The following is a 17,955-nucleotide window of genomic DNA, read 5'->3' as shown; positions in this document are numbered from 1 at the left end:
TATTTATTTAAATATTTCTCCATATATATCAATAGTTAAATGGTTTTCATTGCTGAGTAGTATTCCATTGTATTAGATATACTGCAGTTTGTTTATCCATTCACGTGTTGGTGAATGTTTAAGATTGTTTGCTATTGCTATAAATGCTATAGACATATGTCTATAGAGCTGCTATGAATATTCCTGTGGAGGTGTTTGGGTGGACATATGTGTTAATCTCTCTTGGTTAAATATCTGTGAGTAACTTTATAAAAAACTGCCAAGCTGTTTTCCAAAGTGGCTATGCCGTTGTACATTCTCAGAAACAGTATAGGAGGGTTCTAGTTGGTCCATATTCTTGCTAGCACTTGGTAAGGTCAGTCTTCTCACTTCTAACCAACCTAATGGATATGTGGCAGTATATCATTGTGGTCTTAATTTGTATTTCATTAATTTATGATGTTGAACATCTTTGCTTATTGGCTGTTTATATATTTTGTTTGTGTGTATGTGGATGAAGTGTCTGTTAAAATATTTTGCCATTTAAAAATTTTGTCTTCTAAAAGTTCTTTATTGTAGATACAGGTTCTTTATCTGATATATATGTTGAAAATATTTTATACTAATCTTTGGATTGTCTTTTTCTTTTCTCACTGACATCTTCCAAAGAGCAAAAATTTTTAATTTTGATGAAGTCTGATATGTTAGTCTTTCCTTTTATATTTTATATTTTTGTGTGTTCTAATTAGAAAGTTTGCCAATTTCAAAACTGTATTTTTGTGTAGATTTTCTCCTAGGATTTATATAGTCTTCGATTTACAGTCAGTTTTTTTTCCCCACAAACAAATCTCCAGTTGATCAAGCACCATTCTTAAAGAAAGGACTTCCTTTTTCCATTGATTTTTTTTTTTTGTCACCATCATCAAATCAGTTGATCCTATGTATGGATCCACCTCTGGACTCTATATTCTGTTCCATTGAGCTGTTTGTCTATCTTTATGTGAATATACAGTATCTTACTGTAGTTTTATAGTAGATCATGAAAGTCTTGGTAGTGTTTGTCCTTGTTGGTCTTCCAATTTTATTCTTTTCTTTCAAAGTTGTTTTGGCTCTTCTATGTCCTTTGCATGACCATTATAAATTTTGGAGCCAGTTTATCACTGTCTATAAAAGAAGTCTTCTGAAATTTTGATTGAAATTGCTCTAATCTGTAGATCAATTTGGAGAGAATTATCATCTTAACAAAATGGAGGCTTCCAATCCATGAATTTGGGATCTCTTTCCATCTGGTTGTCTTCTTTAATTTCTCTCTGACTTGTTTTATAGTTTTCAATGTACAGTGCCTTAACGTTTTTTGTTAGATTTATTCCTGAATATTTTATATTTTTGATATTATTGGAAATGGACTCATTATTGAAATTTCAAATTCTTTGTTGCTAATATGTAAAATGAAATTTTGTTTATACCCTTTTTAACATTTATTTTTTGGCTGCGCTGGATCTACACTGCTGTGTCTGGGCTTTTCTCTAGTTGTGGTGAGTGGGGGCCACTCTTTATTACAGTTCACATGCTTCTCACTTCAGTGGTTCCTCTTGTAGACCATGGGGTCTAGGGCACTCAGGTGTCAGTAGTTGCAATGTGTGGGCTCAGTAGTTGTGGCCTTTGTGCTTAGTTGCTCTGAGGCATATGGGATCATCCTGGAGTAGGGATCAAACCCACATCCCCTGCATTGACAGGCAGATTCTTAACCACTGGGCCACCAGAGAATTCCGTGCATTACTCCTGCCTTATTTTCTTGCAAAGTTAATTAGTTCCAATAGTAGGTGTGTAGATGCCCTGGAATTTTCTATATAAGTAGTTGTCACCTGCAAATAGAAATGGCTTTATTTACTCCTTTTGATTTCTGTGCCTTTTAATTCTGTTCTTTGCCTTATTGCAGTGTTGAGGACATTTGAATAGAAGTGGTGACTGCCTTGTTTTCAGAGGAAACTTTGACTTTTAAGTTGATGTTGGCTGTAGGTTTTTTGGTAGTTGAGATGCCCTCGATTGTTTTATTTCCTTCTTTTCCTAGTTTCATTTTTCATGAAAAGACAGGGAATACTGTCATTTCTTTCATTTTTAAATTGCATTTATTGGAGCAATCACATTGTTCTCCTTTATTCTGGTAACATATCGCATATTCCCCTGTTAATATGGTGAATGATATTAACTAATTTTTTATTAAACCAACCTCGCATTCTTAGAATAAACTATTTGGTTATGATGTATTTTCCTTTTTACTTAGAGTCTCTTGCAAATATTTTGCAGGATTCTAGTCTGATATTTTAAGTTGGAGTCTGTTGCTAATACTTTGTCAAGGATTTTTAGGTTTATATTCAAAAGGGATATTGGTCTGTAATTTTCCTTTTTTGTAATGCCTTTGTCAGGCTTTGATATTTGAGGACACTACCTTATAGAATGAATTCAGTCGTGATCTTTCTTCCTCTTTTTTGAAAAAGTCTGATAAGATTGCTTTTATTTCTTCATTGTATATTTGATAGAATTTTACATTAAAATCCTCTGAGTTTTCTTTTGGAAGTATTTTTGGATAAATTCAATTCCTTTGTTAGAAATGGGCTGTTCATTTCTTCATGTTAAGTAACATTTTCAATAAATTTGTCCATTTCATCCAAGTTTTTCAGTTTGTTAGCAGAGCGTGTTCTTATTATCCTTTGAATGGCTCTGTTTTCAAGTGATAACCCCTTTTTCATTCTGGCTATAGGTGTTGGAGCAGTCTAGCTGGGGATGGGGATTAGGGTGGGAGTGAGGACTAATTTTGTTGATATTTTCAAAGAACCAGCTTTAGACTTTGTTAACTTTCTCTATTGTGTGTTTGTGTTCTGTTTTATTGATTTTATCTTTATTATTTTCCTCCTTATTTACTTTTGGTTAACTTTGCTCTTTTTTTTAAAGCTTCTTAAAGGCAGAGAAATTTGTTTTTAAAGCTTTGTCTTTAAAGAGCTTTGATTTATTTAATAAACATTTACTAAATGAGTCAGTATCAGACACTGTCATAGGTCTTAAAGCTGTGAAGACAAGTAGGACAAATTGCTTACAGAATAGTGAACATTGATACATGTCTGCAGCCTGTTATCAAAAGCGGCACATCATTTGAAATTAATCTCTTTGGATAAGAAAGCTTGCAACCATCACTGCCTAATGTTTTCTTATATGTTCTTCATTTTTAATTATCTGTTATTACACAATTAAAAGTAAATTTTTCCATGTTAGTGACATGTTCCAAGTGTCCTGTTCTGTCTTACAGATAATTTATTGTTTGTAATCAACTCCATCAAGCAAGAGATTGTAAACCGAGTACAGAATCCAAGAGAGGAGAGAGGACCCAACATGGGACAGAAGCTTGAAATCCTCATTAAAGATACTCTTGGTAAGAAGAATACTGGATAAATTAATAACAAATAATAACATGCAGTATAAGGTATATGATTCAAGGGAATAGTAAAAATTCTTTTAAGGAAAAACTCAAGAGCTCTCATTGTAGTTACTTTCCTTTACGAGAAGATTTAGCATCATGAACATGTCCTGCTGGTTACCACAACTTATTATTTAGCCTTCATCACTGAACTATTTTAACACTTGGGAGGGATAAACTTCTAGCAACTTTAACCTTCTTTGGGGAAAATAAAGGTCCTTGACCTTGTCAAGCCTGCAGTATATACTTTAGTAGAGGTTCTTAGCTACTTGTTTTACTCTTTCAGAGGATTCTAACAAACTTGCTTATCTGGTTTTCCATCCCTGAACAGATTGTGCCACATAGGGAGGAACAGAGAGGTGGCCAAACAGAAGTCAGGCAGAGTGATACGTGACAGAGGGAGGGTAGAGGTAGCTAACGTAGACAGAGACATTTGAACCCTGGAGAACCAAGAGCTTAGCTGCTGTAGGAGCAGATCAGATCAGCCTCTGATCAGTAGCACCCCGACAGCTTTACAGCGTAACAAAATCTGAAAACCCTGAAGCATCATAAATTGGTCCTTTGTTTAACAGTGTTTTTTCTAAGATTGTCTCTTAAAAACTGGTTCTTACATCGTCATTCTGTACAGTAGTAAGTTTCACTTACCTGAAAATTTTCTTCCAGTTCATTTTTCCCCAGAATGCTGACTGTATACTGAATCAGTTCACTTAAAAGAATTAGAGCTTACTTTTCAATCATTAATTCGTTACCTGAATTTTAGAGTGCCAAACACTGTTAGTAAAAAAAATTCAATTGTAAATATCTTAGAATTTAAGACAGCTTTTCTGATACCCAACTGTTATAAATTCATTCATTCCACAAAATTTTTTCAATGCCTTACTATGTGCCAGATATTGGGGAACACAGGGATTAAGCAAAGACTTTGTTGCTTCTCTTCTTAAGAAGCTTGCAGTCTAAAAATGGAGCATAAAGAATAAACAGAAAACCAGAAATAATAATAATATTATGGTAATTACTATGAAGAAATTAAGATTCTTAGATGGAGTGGGATGAGCAAGAGTATTTTATTTCTGTTTATACAGAGTATAAATATTCCTGTATACCAAATCTACTGCTAAAATAATTGCATTTTCTTTCATTGAAAATAAATGCACATTGAATGCTTCCATGTACTTAGTAAGTTTCTCATTGTTTTTGAAATGACTTATCAGTTTCTCTTGTCAGCATTGTGTTCACAATGAATGTAAAATATACTAGTGTTTCTGAAGGGCAGTTGGGAATCATTAGTAAAATTAGCACTGCATATAGATTTTAACCCAAAGATTTCATGAAATTTGACAACTTTCATATTTGAAGGCCAATGGAGAAGATATGAAAGAGAGATTTAAGAGACAAGAAAAAAGAATTCATTAGTCTAGAAAGAGGTAAACAGCTCGCATTTGTATAGTACTTACTGTGATCCAGGATCTGACTATTAAGGTTTGTTTAGTCATTTACTTCCACAGTTCTGTGGAGGTACTCTTATTATCCTGGTTTTACAGATAAGGAATTGGAAGCCCAACAAGGTAGTAAGTAACTTGCCACGAGTCCTCTAGCCAGCAAGTGGGGGGACTAGGAGTAGAAATCAGTTCCGCTAGTTGCAGGTGCTTGCACTGTACCCATGTGCCGTCGCTTGGCCTTGTCAGCTGACACTCATCTCTAGCTAGGTTCTGGCCTGTATAATTCACAAGGGGCCCACTAAGTGCCTTGTCCAGTAGACTTACTTGAGGATTTATTTTTCTTGACATTCTGTGTAACATTTGATTCCACTGAACATTTATCCTCATTCTTGAAACTATTTCATTATTTTAAGATACTTTAGGTTCTGCATGCCTTGTTCCCTATCTTTTTATACACACACAAAAAATGCTAGTTTTTTCTGTTTGACTCTGGCAATATCCACTGGTCATATGCAGAAATTAAGATATGTTTTAAAAACACAAAAGCTCATTTAGCATAATGGTTAAATTGAGAGTATTTGAAATTAGTTCTAGATTCAAGTCCTGACCCTGCCACTTACTACCTGAGGACCGTGGGGAAGTAACTTCACTTCCCTCAACCTAATTTTATTCATCTATAAAATGTGGACAGTTGTGTGGGTTAAAGGGAAAGAGTACGTATAAAGCACTTAGCATACTGCTGAACACAAATTCTCAATGCTCAGTAAGTATTAGTTGTTGATATTACCATGTTACATTATAAACATTTGAGTTTTTTTCCCTGAAAGACTTTTATTTCTACATAGTCTTCCTGTGTTAGGTAAAGAGAGGAATTTAATGTTTTGTAAGAAAAAAATTCTGCCTTTTTATTTTTTAATTTAAAGGTTTATATATTGATAAGTTTGTGCTTTTTCCTTTATACCTGATTATCAATTTTACCAGATACAGTCCTTTACTTACATTTTCCTGCCTTGAGTATTTTAAATGTGTTTCTCCATTTTTATTCTGGCATAAAGTATTGCTTTTGAAAAGCTAGTAATTGTCTGATTTTTTTCCCCTTATGTCATTTGCTGTTTTTGCCCAGATGTCAGCAGGATTTTTTTTCTTTTTATTTAAATCTTAGTAACTTTACTAGACTATGTCTTGGAGTTGGTCATTTTAGGTCAGTAGTCTCATATACACTCTGTGCTTTCAATAAATAGCTTCAGATCTTTTAGTGTTTAATTTGTTCCCTTGCTGTAGTTTTCTTCTTTGGGGACACTTACTATTTGTGGATTGGATCTTCTTTGAAGAAGATCCATATACCTATCTTCAGTATTTTCTGAGGTATATTTACTTTTTCTTAAATTTAAGAAGATCTCTTCATTTCTAATTTTAAAATTCTTTCCTTTTCACTGCTGTTCTCTTAAATGCGTATCTGTTGTGTTTATTTGTGGCTCTTATATTCCTTTTAGTTTTAACTTCAGGAATTAATTTTTTCATTTTGCTTCTAATTTTTTGGGGTGTGATTGACATTTTATGTTTCAGGTGTATAATGTACTGGTTTGATATTGGTATATATTACAAAATGATCACCACAATAAGTCCAGTTAACATCCATCAGTATGCATAGTTAACAATATTTTTTTCTTGTGATGAGACCTTTTAAGATCCTTTCTCCTACCAGCTTTCACACATGCAGGACAGTGTTACTAACTATGGTCGCCACGCGGTACGTTACCTCCCCTTCATTATAGATGACTTTATCATCAAGAACATATACTTTTTGGTTTTGTTTACAGCTTTTTTCCTGAATTCAATCTTGTCTGATATTACAGTCATGAATACAACTTTCTTATTATTTATATTTGCTTGGTAACCCTTTGCCTACCCTTTTTTTTTTTTTGGTAAGATTTTGTTGAGGAAATCAACTTATAATTTGTTCTCTGATTAGGACAAAATAAAGGAAAAACAATTTCAGATGGAATAATGACATAAACATACCAGGATATCCAGAAATTTACATGTATAGAAAAGAGTTTTTAAACCTCCACATTAGTTTTTTTTTTTTTTTATTGAAAGAGAATTGTTTTACAATGTTGTGTTGGTTTCTGCCATATATCACCACGAATCAGCCATAGGTATACATATGTCCCCTACTTCTTGAACCTCCCTTCCAACCCCCATCCCAACACATCGTTCTAGATTGTCACAGAGCTGGGTTAAGCTCCCTGCAGCTACAATACATCTGCACTGGCTGTCTGTTTTACATATGGTAATATATATGTTTCCATGCTACTTTCTCAGTTCATCCCACCCTCTCCTTCCCCTGCTGTGTCCACAAGTCTGTTCTCTATATCTGCTTCTTTATTGCTGCCCTGCAAATAGGTTTATCAGTACCATTTTTCTGGATTCCATATATTAATATATGCATTAATATATGATGTTGTCTCTCTCTCTTTGTCTTCACTCTGTATAACAGGCTCTAGGTTCATTCACCTCCCCAGAACTGACTCAGATTTTTTATGGCTGAGTAATATTCCACTGTATATATGTACCATTACTTCTTTATCCATTCATCTGTCAGTAGACATCTAGGTGTCTTTTAGAATTGTGGTTTTCTTAGGGTATATGCCCAGTAGTGAGATTGCTGGGTCATATGGCAGTTTTATTCTTAGTTTTTCAAGAAATCTCCACACTGTTCTCCATAGTGGCTGTATCAATTTACATTCCCACCAACAGTGCAAACAAATTCCTTTTTCTCCACATCCTTTCCAGCATTTATTGTTTGTAGATTTTTTGATGATGACCATTCTGATTGGTGTGAGGTGATAACCTCATTGTAGTTTTGATTTGCATCTCTCTAATAAACAAGTGAGGTTAAGCATTTTTTCATGTATTTATTAGCCATCTAGTCTTCTTTGGAGAAATGTCTGTTTAGGTCTTCTGCCCATTTTTTGATTGGTTTGTTTTTCTGATCTTGAGCTACATCAGCTGCTCATGTATTTTGGAGATTAACCCTTTGTCAGTTGCTTCATTTATAATTAATTTTCTCTCATTTTGAGAATTGTCTTTTTTGTCTACCCTTTAATTTTCAGTCTTTCTGTACTGCTTTATATGAGATCTCTTTTTAAAAGGTCTTAATTAGATTAAAATGTAGACTTCATTTTGATTTTAATACCATAAATTCACTCCTAGATTTTTATATATAATTTATAGTTTGTCTTTTCTTTGTTAATCAGCCTAGGCGCTTTTCTTTCTTTTTTAAAAATTTATTTATTTATTTTCAGATGCATTGCAGTGCATCAGCTCTTCATTGTCATGTGTGGGCTTTTCTAGTTGTGGCACGTGGGCTTATCACTGTGGTAGCTTCTCTTGTTGCAGAGCATGGCTTCTAGGCATGGGCTTCAGGAACTGCAGGGTGCGGGCTCTGGAGCACAGGCCCAGCAGCTGTGGGATACGGGCTTAGCTGCCCCATGGCACGTGGGATCCTAGTTTCTGGATGAGGGATCAAACCCATGTCCCCTGCACTACAAGGTGGATTCTTAACCACTTGACTGCCAAGGGAGTCCCCAGGAGTTTTTCTTTAATGGGTGTGTTTCACTCATTTTTATTTATTGATACATGTTTGGTTTTAACTTCTGTCATCAAAAGATCTGTTAGGATTGTTCATATGACTTTCTTGCTTTCTGTTGTCATTCATACTGTTCATATTCTGTTGTCATCCATATTATTATAGTTTCATTTTGTATGTGTCCTCTGATTATTTTCTACTTCTGCATTTTTGTCTTGTAAGGCTTACTTTTTAATTATAATGTGTACTTAATTTTTTTCTCAACTTTTCATTTAAAATATCAGTCCTACAAGAAAAGTAGAAATAAATGGTCCAGTGAACATTTGCATGCCATTCAGCTAGATTAACCAATGTTAATATTTTTGCTGCATTTGCTTTAGTTCTGCCTCTATCTACATTTTTCCCTAAATATTTGAAGGTAACTTACAAACATGATTATTCGTCCCTAACTACTACTTCAACATGTATTCCTCAAGAACAGGGACACTTTCTTACTTAGACATGATACTGTTGTCACTTCCTGGTACAACATTGCTATAACATCTATGTGGAGTTCATATTTAAATTTCCCCAGTTGTCTCAATATTGTCCTTTATAGCTTTTTTGTTTTTGATCCAGTTAAGGATCATGAGTTACATTTAGTTTTTTGTTGTTGTTCTCCTTTAATCTAAATCAGTCTCCTAGTCTTTTTTCTTTCCATAAAAAAATCCAGGTAGTTGATCTTGTAAAATGTCCCAACATCTGAATTCACCTGTTTCCCCACGATCAGATACAGTTAAATTTTCTTGGCAAGAATACATTGTAGGTTATATCCTTCTCATTATGTCAGTCAAGAAACATATATGGTCCCTTGGTTAAGACTTGGCCTTCCAATGCAGGTGGTGTGGGTTCTATCCCTGGTTAGGGAGCTAAAAATGGTCCACATCAAAAAAAAAAAAGTCTTAAAAAGAAGAGACACACAGTATCAGTCTGTCCAGTTACTGGTCCCAGTGAATGTGATCACATGGTTAAGATGGTGTCAGTACTCTTCTGCAGTATATTGACTAAATATTTAGCAGTTACTAAGTAGATTTTTATGCTTCCTTATCCTTTTAATTGCTTATTTTTTTATTATATTTTAAAACACATATACCTCTGTTATTGAAAATCAATAAATCAGATATCTTCAACCTCAGTCATAGAGGATGAGGAAGATGAAAAAATCAACATACATTCAGTACCTCCCACCTTTCTTTCCTTTTCCAAGTTTGTTTGTTTATCCACTTACCTTTAAAATGAAGAAAAATGCACATAAAATTGATCGAATCCTTATAAAAAATGACTGAAAACATCCTGTGGATATGTATTTTCGGTCACATGGGTGAAGCCCATCCGTGAGATGTAGTGAAGTTGAGGCAGTTGGAAGAGACTGGCTGTGAAAGAACAGGAAAAAGACATGTTGGTAGGCTTTAGGAAACAGTGTCTGTTGGCAGGCTTAGGGTTTAACGTGTTAGGACTGTTCTTGGTTTGACCCTGCTCGTCTTGTAGGCAGTGGTTACTGTGGGTAGAATTATTTTCTGGGCTGCAGTAGCAAGCAGCAAGCACTCATCTAGGACTCGTATCAAGCTGAGGGCCACCCCGACCCTCAGATTTTCCTGTTCCTTACCTTCAGATATATCTAAGTGTGCCTTTTACTCTTTTCTTCAGGTCTCCCAGTTGCTGGGCAAACCTCAGAGTTTGTTAACCAAGTGTTAGAGAAGACTGCAGAAGGCAATCCCACTGGAGGCCTTGTAGGACTAAGGATACCAACATCAAAAGTGTAATCGGCTTCATTGGACCACTGGTCAGAAATGTCTGTGTTTGTCACGTTATTCATTGTAAATTTTCATTCTGTTTTGCATGTCAGTTTAGCATTATGTAAACATTTACAATTAGGTTACATTGTTTTAAGAACTAAGTAGCATAAGTAAAGCATGATCCAAAATACTTGATTATTGCATTTTTCAGAGCATAAACCATGGTTAAAACTGCTACTGGCATCAGAGTTGAAAATCATACATTTAAATAGATGTTTAGTTACAGATTACAAAATCTGTTAAAGCAAGACACTTTGAAAGAGTAAAGATAATAGTAAATGCCAAATATTGTGGCAGGTTTATGCTCTGAACCACACACAAAAAAATTGAGGAAGCATTTTTTTAAACAGTCAGTTTTGATTGTTTTTAGAATTATTGCTTTTTGTTCTAATTTTCCACATCTGTTACTCTCATTTGTACATGGCACAACCCAGCACTCATGCCCATGTGCCATATTAGATGTTCATTTTCCGAGCTCTATATGGTATATATAAATATATATATAAATATATATATATAATGTCTGTGCAAGTAAGAAAAAAAAAGCATATTCTTTGTGCCTTGTATTTTGGGGAAACTATAAAACTGGTAATATTTTGTATGATGAAAACCCTAATGAGGAAAAAAAACAAGATATATAGGTGGAAAAATTAGGGAGTTTAAATGTTTTTTTGTTCCAACTCTTTTTCAAAATTTTTGAATGTATATAGGACTATGTTGAAATGTAGATATATGCCACAGAGTCTGTGTATTGTATAAAAAACAAAACAAAAAACAAACAAAAAAAAGATGGCTCTAGAAAACTCATATTTCGGTACTTGACCGGAAGAAGACAAATACTTGCACATTATTGCGATTGTTTTATTTTTTGTACCAAAGACAAATGCAACTGATATGGCAAACTGCCAGTCTAAGTAAAGTTTTGCACAGCTTACATGATACTGTATGAATGTATGAAAAAAAAGGAGAAAAAAAAGAAAAACGAAAAGGTCAGGGTTAGGGATCTTACTGAACTGTGAATTTTATTTCTGTTTGGGTCCAATTATCTACAGAAGGAGCATCCACACACACAGATATTATTTTGCTGTTCCTCTAGTTTGCTTCCATAGTAGATAAGTTGGTGGCCATTTAGGTGTCTGTCAGTCTTTTTATTTCTGCACTTATTGTAGGAAATTTTAATATATTTCATTTTAGTAAGCTATTGGTAAAATAGTTTTTGACCTTGAAAATTAAAAAGTTTATTTAGCTTGTTGTAGTATACTTCCACCAAACAACCAAAATACAGATTATTTTTATTGTATTATGTATATATATGTAAAGAAAGAAAAAAGCTAAAAATATCTAATTCTTTAGTTGCCACTTTTCCAATTGATGTATTATTGTGCATGTAATATTTTCAAAGATCAACACAAGCTTAAAACAAAAACAAAAAAATTTATAGATTTTTATATTTTTGTACAGGTATTTTCAAACTAGCTTCTTCAAACTTAACATGTGACTTATTCTTCTTCTATAGTTTCTAGAACTGAGAAATATTAACACATTTAGTTTTTAGGTGCTCTTTTTGTTCACACAAAACAGCTTCATTAGTCAGTGTTTTAACTATGTTAAAGCTTTACCTCTTGATGAGAAATTTCTTATGTCAAGGCAGCGTTATAAACCTTCCCTACAAATCTTTCCATCCTGTCTCTCTTACTGTTTTATTTTCAGATTTTGTGTTTTGAACTCTGAAAACTGTTAACTTAAAAATTGTATCTTTTTAAAAAAAATCCTGTTTAGCCAGAAAAAAAAAAACCCAAAATTTCAGACCTAACTGCTGGGAAAATATCTTTCTCCAACTACTTCTCCACACCCCTTGGAGAATTTATTTTTAATTATATTTTGTCTATACAGTGTGTTTCCTTTTATCTTCTTCCTGCCCACCACCCTCTCCCATTTGTAAGTGATAGCACATGAAGCTATAGCTTATAAAGGTTCGGTTCTAAAACGCACAGTAACAACTGAGCAATGTTGCTTTCATGCTTCTTTGACATTATGAAGAAGAATCTCCAAAAAGGATTGTCTTAACACCTTAGCTCAACTGTGATGCACAAGATTACCCTGTATGCTTGGTGGAAATGTACGTGGTTAGTGCATTCACACTAAACAGATAAGCTCAGATCTAATGGTTTAATAGAATGTAAGTTTATTGGTCAATGTTTTTCATTTTTAGGTGGGAGAAGGCAAAGCACAGGTTTGTATCTTGGAGGTATATGAAGTTTTGACAGAGTGTGTCTGGGAAATTGAAATATGTTCCAAAATATGGCAGTTTTGCAATCAGGTGAAAATCACTTCATGGTAGAGACTCAGCTGATGAGGTTTATAAAATTGCCCCTTTCTAGCTGCTCTGTTAGGAATTCTGGTTTTTTATACCTTTTTCTTGTCTGCGAACCAGAATTTGATTTTTTGGTCTTGCATTTCAGAAAAAAGACTTTGAATCTGTTTAGTAGATTCCATATCCTTGCATTTCAGTGTTTTATATGTACTACTTAAGTTAAATAGTTAAAAGCTTTTAAATAGTTGAGCTTTTTAATGTTGACACTTTATTTTGTACCTACCTATTTATATATGTATGTATATCTTAGAAAAAGCACTTTGTTAAAAAAAAAAATTGCATTTTATATGATTCCTGCCATTTGCTGCTAAATCTGGGCTGGTCAGAATGCTGCAGCGATACTTGATCTAAATAAAAACCTGGCAGTAAAATGTAGAGTGAAAGTTAAATCCTCTTGCTGTTTTAACTTTATCATAAAGATGACATAGGCAAGCTGTGCAGCTTTACATTTTAACCAGGGGACTCTGTGGCATTTAAAACCGTCTAGAAATGGTTGTACTTTAATGCCAGTAATAATCTGCTTCCTCTATTGTCATTAAAATATATACGTTTAGTGTATCACACAAACAAATCTTATAAGGGTAACGTAAAAACCCCAACAATTGTACATGTTCTGTTTTTGAAAATTGTGGCATGTATTTTTGGGTGAAGATCATTAGAGAAGAGCTCTCTAAAGGTTTTCTGTGTTCATTCATGGTATACAGATAGCTCATAATGAAGTCCAGAATCTTATGTTAAGTGAAGGCATTGTGAATTCACCTCAAATAAACCCATTGTTCCCAAAGCAATTATAAACTTTGACTCTAGTACTACTATGATTTAAAAAAACAGAAAATGTTCTTCCTCGTTTCAGATACACTGGATTCTTTATAGAGTTTGTCTCCATATGAAAGCATGCTGTCCAGTTCTTGTTAAGATCTTGTCTGAGTTTTGAATTGGGTGCCACACTTTTTCAGTCAATATGATTGCTTGTTCTACTGTACCATGTACGATTCTTGTCCTTTCCTATATCCTTCATGACAGATTATGATGTGGCTTTATATTGTGCCTTACTTGTACATTTAAAACAAAACGTCTTCATTCCCTTTCACTTCCTAAATCTTTCACTTTGAACTTTTTGGTAAGAGAATCAGAGCTATTATAAAAACATCATGAAGGATTTCAGATGAGTATGGTTTTAAATTCCCTCTCTCTATTGTTATTTTATATTTGTATGAAAGACCAGTTTTGAATGGTCTTTGAATATGAGGGGGAAAGATTAGCAGTAATTTCACTACATCCCTTTTTCCTAACTTTCATGAATTTTTCATACATCTTCTTTCTGATGCTTGACTTTATTTGCTCCTTAGCAATAGTCTGCATTTAAAGAAAGGTGTGTTCAGTTCATCAGCTTGAAATTGACCATTTCATTTTTCCAGAATTTTTTAGGAAAAGAGTACTCATTTTGTTTGTTTTATAAAACAGATGACAAGTCTCTTTAAAAGAAACAGAAGTACAGTACTTTTGAAATACAATGCTGTTAGTTTGGATTTCTTTTTTTATATATAATATTCATACAATTATCTGATGTTTGCCTTCATTAATAAAGCTGTTAGTTTATTCACCAAAATGTCAAGAATGGATGTGCTTTTCTTTACTCCATACATTTAAAAATATTTTAGCTGCTAAGATTTAGTTAACTTTCTAAGAAACGAATTCAAGTTGCCTTCAGCAAGAATTAACACAAACTTATGTTCCCTTTCTTTATATAGTCTTCCTAAAATTTTGTTCAAGTATTTTCTAGTTAATTATGTAACAGAATGTTAGCATCTCTCCAAATCTTGAAACTTGAATTTTGAGAATGCATTGAATTATGCTTTCAGTGTTAAAGGTTTCAATTATCCTTCTAGTGAAGTCTATTGTGGAATACCATTTCCCATGGAACTGAGGCCATTTCCACAACTTTGCACAGAACTGCAGTCTTGTTCTTCCCTCAGATCATGACAAATAAGTCTCACACAGTGCCGTAATACTTGTGGATTCTTTTGTAATCTTTGTAATCTTAATAAGGGCATTATGAGAAGATGACTCCATGTTTTTTAATATTTCAGACACATTGGGATGTAACCATGAATGTCAACTGTAGGAATGGTTGTTTCGTTTTAAGGAATAAGCATCTTGGGGAAGATGATGACAATGTACTACTGACAGTTTTACATTTCCATAGGCAAGTGGGGTTATGTGTTGAAGCATAATCCTCATGCTGAGTAAACTGACTGAAATCGTAGAAATTACACCTAGTAACTGAATTATGCCAAATTGCCATTTTCCTTTAGAAAAGAGAGATTTGGGGGTAGTGGTGAGGGAACAAAACCTTAAAACTACTTCTGAATAGTATTTTGGAATTGACGACTTGGTGACTAGTGAGGAACATCAGAGTTGGGTATTTCAGTGTGCCAAGTTTGGGTGAACTAGGTTTGCCTTTTTCATAACAATGTAAACACAATTGTGTAGTTAATTAAATTCTGGGTGGATGTGAGCGGGACTGATTACTGTGTCTTGCCCTTCGCCCTTTGTTTTTTTCAGAACCAAATAACAGAAATGTATATGTGTGTACTGTATCTGCCTTTCACCACATTTTTATGACACTGTATTCCACTGCCTGCTTTTTTTTTTTTTAACCTTCTTTCCCTAGGATTTGTCCTATAACTTAGCATTTGTGGTTAACAGTGATACTAGGGCTGACCGCACATAAGAAGTCACAAGAGAAGAGCGGAAGGGCAAGAATTCAAAGCATTTGTTGATACAGTGTGGCAACCTCTTTGGCATAGCACGTAGGATCCTGTTTGTAATGCTCTCATGAATATTCTGTAGTTTTGTTTCCTTCTCCGCCAACTGGAGCTATGAAACTTTTTATTGGATTCAGTCTTGTCTGTTGTCTAGAAAGAATTTTATCTTGTTGACGCATGAGCTGTTTAAAAATTATTCTATTAAATGTTGGTTAATAGTTGTGCAGTTTTTCTTTTCAGAAGAAAAGGCAATACAATTGTTGCCTTTGTTTTCTGTCACCTTCCAGCCCCTCAGCACTTCTAGTCAGATACAGATTCATCAGTGTATGCAACATCCTTTGTAATTTAAAATAAAAAAAGCTGAAAAGAAAAGGTTTTCAATTGTTTGCCTGGTGTTTTCGTCCTTCCTTTTTCCATTGCTTTTCTGTTGCTGTCTGAGGTGACCATCTACCCTTCAAAGTAAGCCGCTGCAACAAAATTCCGAACTAAAGACAGCAGTGAACTCTTGATAGCACTGCCCCTCTCTTGGTGTAGAGAGCTAACAAAGAGCTAACATTTTTTAACACTTAGGGTTGATTTTTCAACATGCTAGTTAAATTTTGCTGCTACATAGTATTATTTGTTGACAGAAACACATTCTTTATAGTTTAGAACATGGTTTAGTTTATCCTTATTTCTTCTCCTTGCTTCTTTGACCAGGTGAGTTCTCTGAGGGAAATAAAGTATTTTGAGTCTTGCCTGATTTAAGCTTTTGTATGTGTGTTTCATAATTCTCAGTAAATCTCCAAGCTTGGCTGGGCATGTACATGGAACCATTAAATCAGTGGACCTGAGTGAACCTCACTGCAGCGATGTTCCTTCGGCCAGCAGACGTTCGTTTAGCAGTTACTTTGTGAAGACTTGTGCTAGGTACGGCTGGGAGGAAATTAAAGAGACCTCCGTGAATATTCAGTTTGCTGAGGGAGGCCACATGGTCTGAACAGGACCTCAGAACAACACAAGAGCTTTACACACACAAAGGGTTCTCGGCACGTCACTACAGAGGACGCTACTTCAAGGACGCTGGCACCACATCCAGTGGGGTATGTTAAGAGAATTGACAGGCTGTGTTCATGATATCCCTGGTCCCTTGAAGAAGCCCTTTTGCTTCATTTGAGTGATAGTGAGGCAGTCAGGAAGCAGAGTGGACATAGCCTCTCATGGACTGGTTCTGCTTGAGGAGCTAACCTCACAGGAGCCTCTGTCGAGGTTTGGGAATTTGAAGGAGCTGGGTGAGGTGAGCCCTTCAAGTAGAGCTCTTAGGAAACAACCTTCTGTAGGTAGCATGCAGTGAGATGGGTGGTTTGGTTGTCCCTCCTTCTCGACACTGATTTCAGAACCAGGAGAACACCTTAGCCAGAGAGAAAAACGTGAGTTTGGAATTAAAGTCCCAGCTGAATGGTTCAGAATAGGAAGAAGGCATTAGAAATCCCTGGAAGGCTAGGGTGGCATTTGTTAAGCCCCTGCTAGGTGCTTTTACATCAGGGAAGTCACCTGCTTTCTGTGACTCAGGTAGATGATCACGTCCATTTTACAAAAGAGTCAGACTAGACCCAGACTAGACTGGTGTGGAGTCACCCCAGGCCCAACTTAGATGATACAGAACTCTAATTCAAATGGCAGTCTGCTTGCAGCACTCCAGAGACCATGCATACTCTTCTGTAAGCGACCAGGCCAAGTCACAGGCAGTATTTGGATGGTTTTCTATGTAGGAGAGAGACAGTGGGCTTAGGATTTGAAAACCAGAAAGAATTAAGGTCAAAACCTAGTAGATGTAGTAGCCAAAAGCTAATCTCAGGATTAGTAGGTAAAGGTGATGAGAGCAAAACAGCATTGGCAGTAGTCGGTGATGGGGAGTGCAGGTCACCAAGTTGTATACCTATCCTTCAAAGATGGTCTCTAGCTAAAGGGCTTAGAATTGAGTCTTTTATTAGAAAGGAGTGTGTTGGAGCATGGAGAAAAGAGCTGTGTTTCCTTCTGTAACTGCCTCATGGAGATGCAATTGGCCACCGTTGGTTGCAGAGGAATTTCCAGCAAGAAGCATGATAGGAAAGTGGCCCAAGATCACATGGGCCCATCTACTACGTGCAGACTTTGGGTTTCTTCACTGTCTTGAATAGGGAGCCTCTACTTTAGAATCCAGAACGTTTGAGTGACTTGAAAAACATCAACCTCAGTTTCTTTTAAGGGTTTTAATCTTAAGATGTTGCCAAGAATGAACCTAACAGGAAATGTTCAAGCTCTACGGAAAACATTAAAATACTACGAACGACACAGAAGAAGACTTGAACAAATGGAAAGACCAAGTTGTTGAACAGGAGCAGTCAATGGCATAAAGCTGTCAGTCTTCCTAAGTTAAAGTGACAATTTAGTGCCATCCCAATGAGACATACCAATACAATTAAAAAAACACATGTTCACATGGAGAAAAAAATGGGGTGCCTGATCCTAACATTA

The 17,955-nt window shown here is 35.1% G+C and overlaps 1 protein-coding gene across 4 annotated transcripts in view; it reads left to right on the top strand.

The window, feature by feature from the left end:
• CREBRF (CREB3 regulatory factor) overlaps positions 1–17,955 on the top strand; it is a 68,121-nt gene that overhangs the window by 48,113 nt on the left and 2,053 nt on the right. For 2 of the 4 annotated variants that reach the window (XM_081520512.1, XM_081520513.1), the window contains exons 8-10: positions 3,284–3,406; positions 10,169–10,304; positions 12,530–14,300. In XM_081520512.1, coding sequence (XP_081376638.1) covers positions 3,284–3,406; positions 10,169–10,284 — 239 coding nt within the window. In that variant the 3' untranslated portion in view covers positions 10,285–10,304; positions 12,530–14,300. Of the gene's footprint in view, positions 1–3,283; positions 3,407–10,168; positions 10,318–12,529; positions 14,301–16,236; positions 16,542–17,955 lie in introns of those variants that run through there. The other 2 variants (XR_014062186.1, XM_081520511.1) reach the window with 2 other exon arrangements.

Source organism: Giraffa tippelskirchi, chromosome 8 (genome assembly GCF_054371585.1).
Source record: "Giraffa tippelskirchi isolate mGirTip1 chromosome 8, T2T-mGirTip1v1.2.pri, whole genome shotgun sequence".
Classification (NCBI taxonomy): domain Eukaryota; kingdom Metazoa; phylum Chordata; class Mammalia; order Artiodactyla; family Giraffidae; genus Giraffa; species Giraffa tippelskirchi.
The sequence above is the reverse complement of the archived record's forward strand: the minus strand, read 5'-3'. Positions and strand labels throughout refer to the sequence as shown.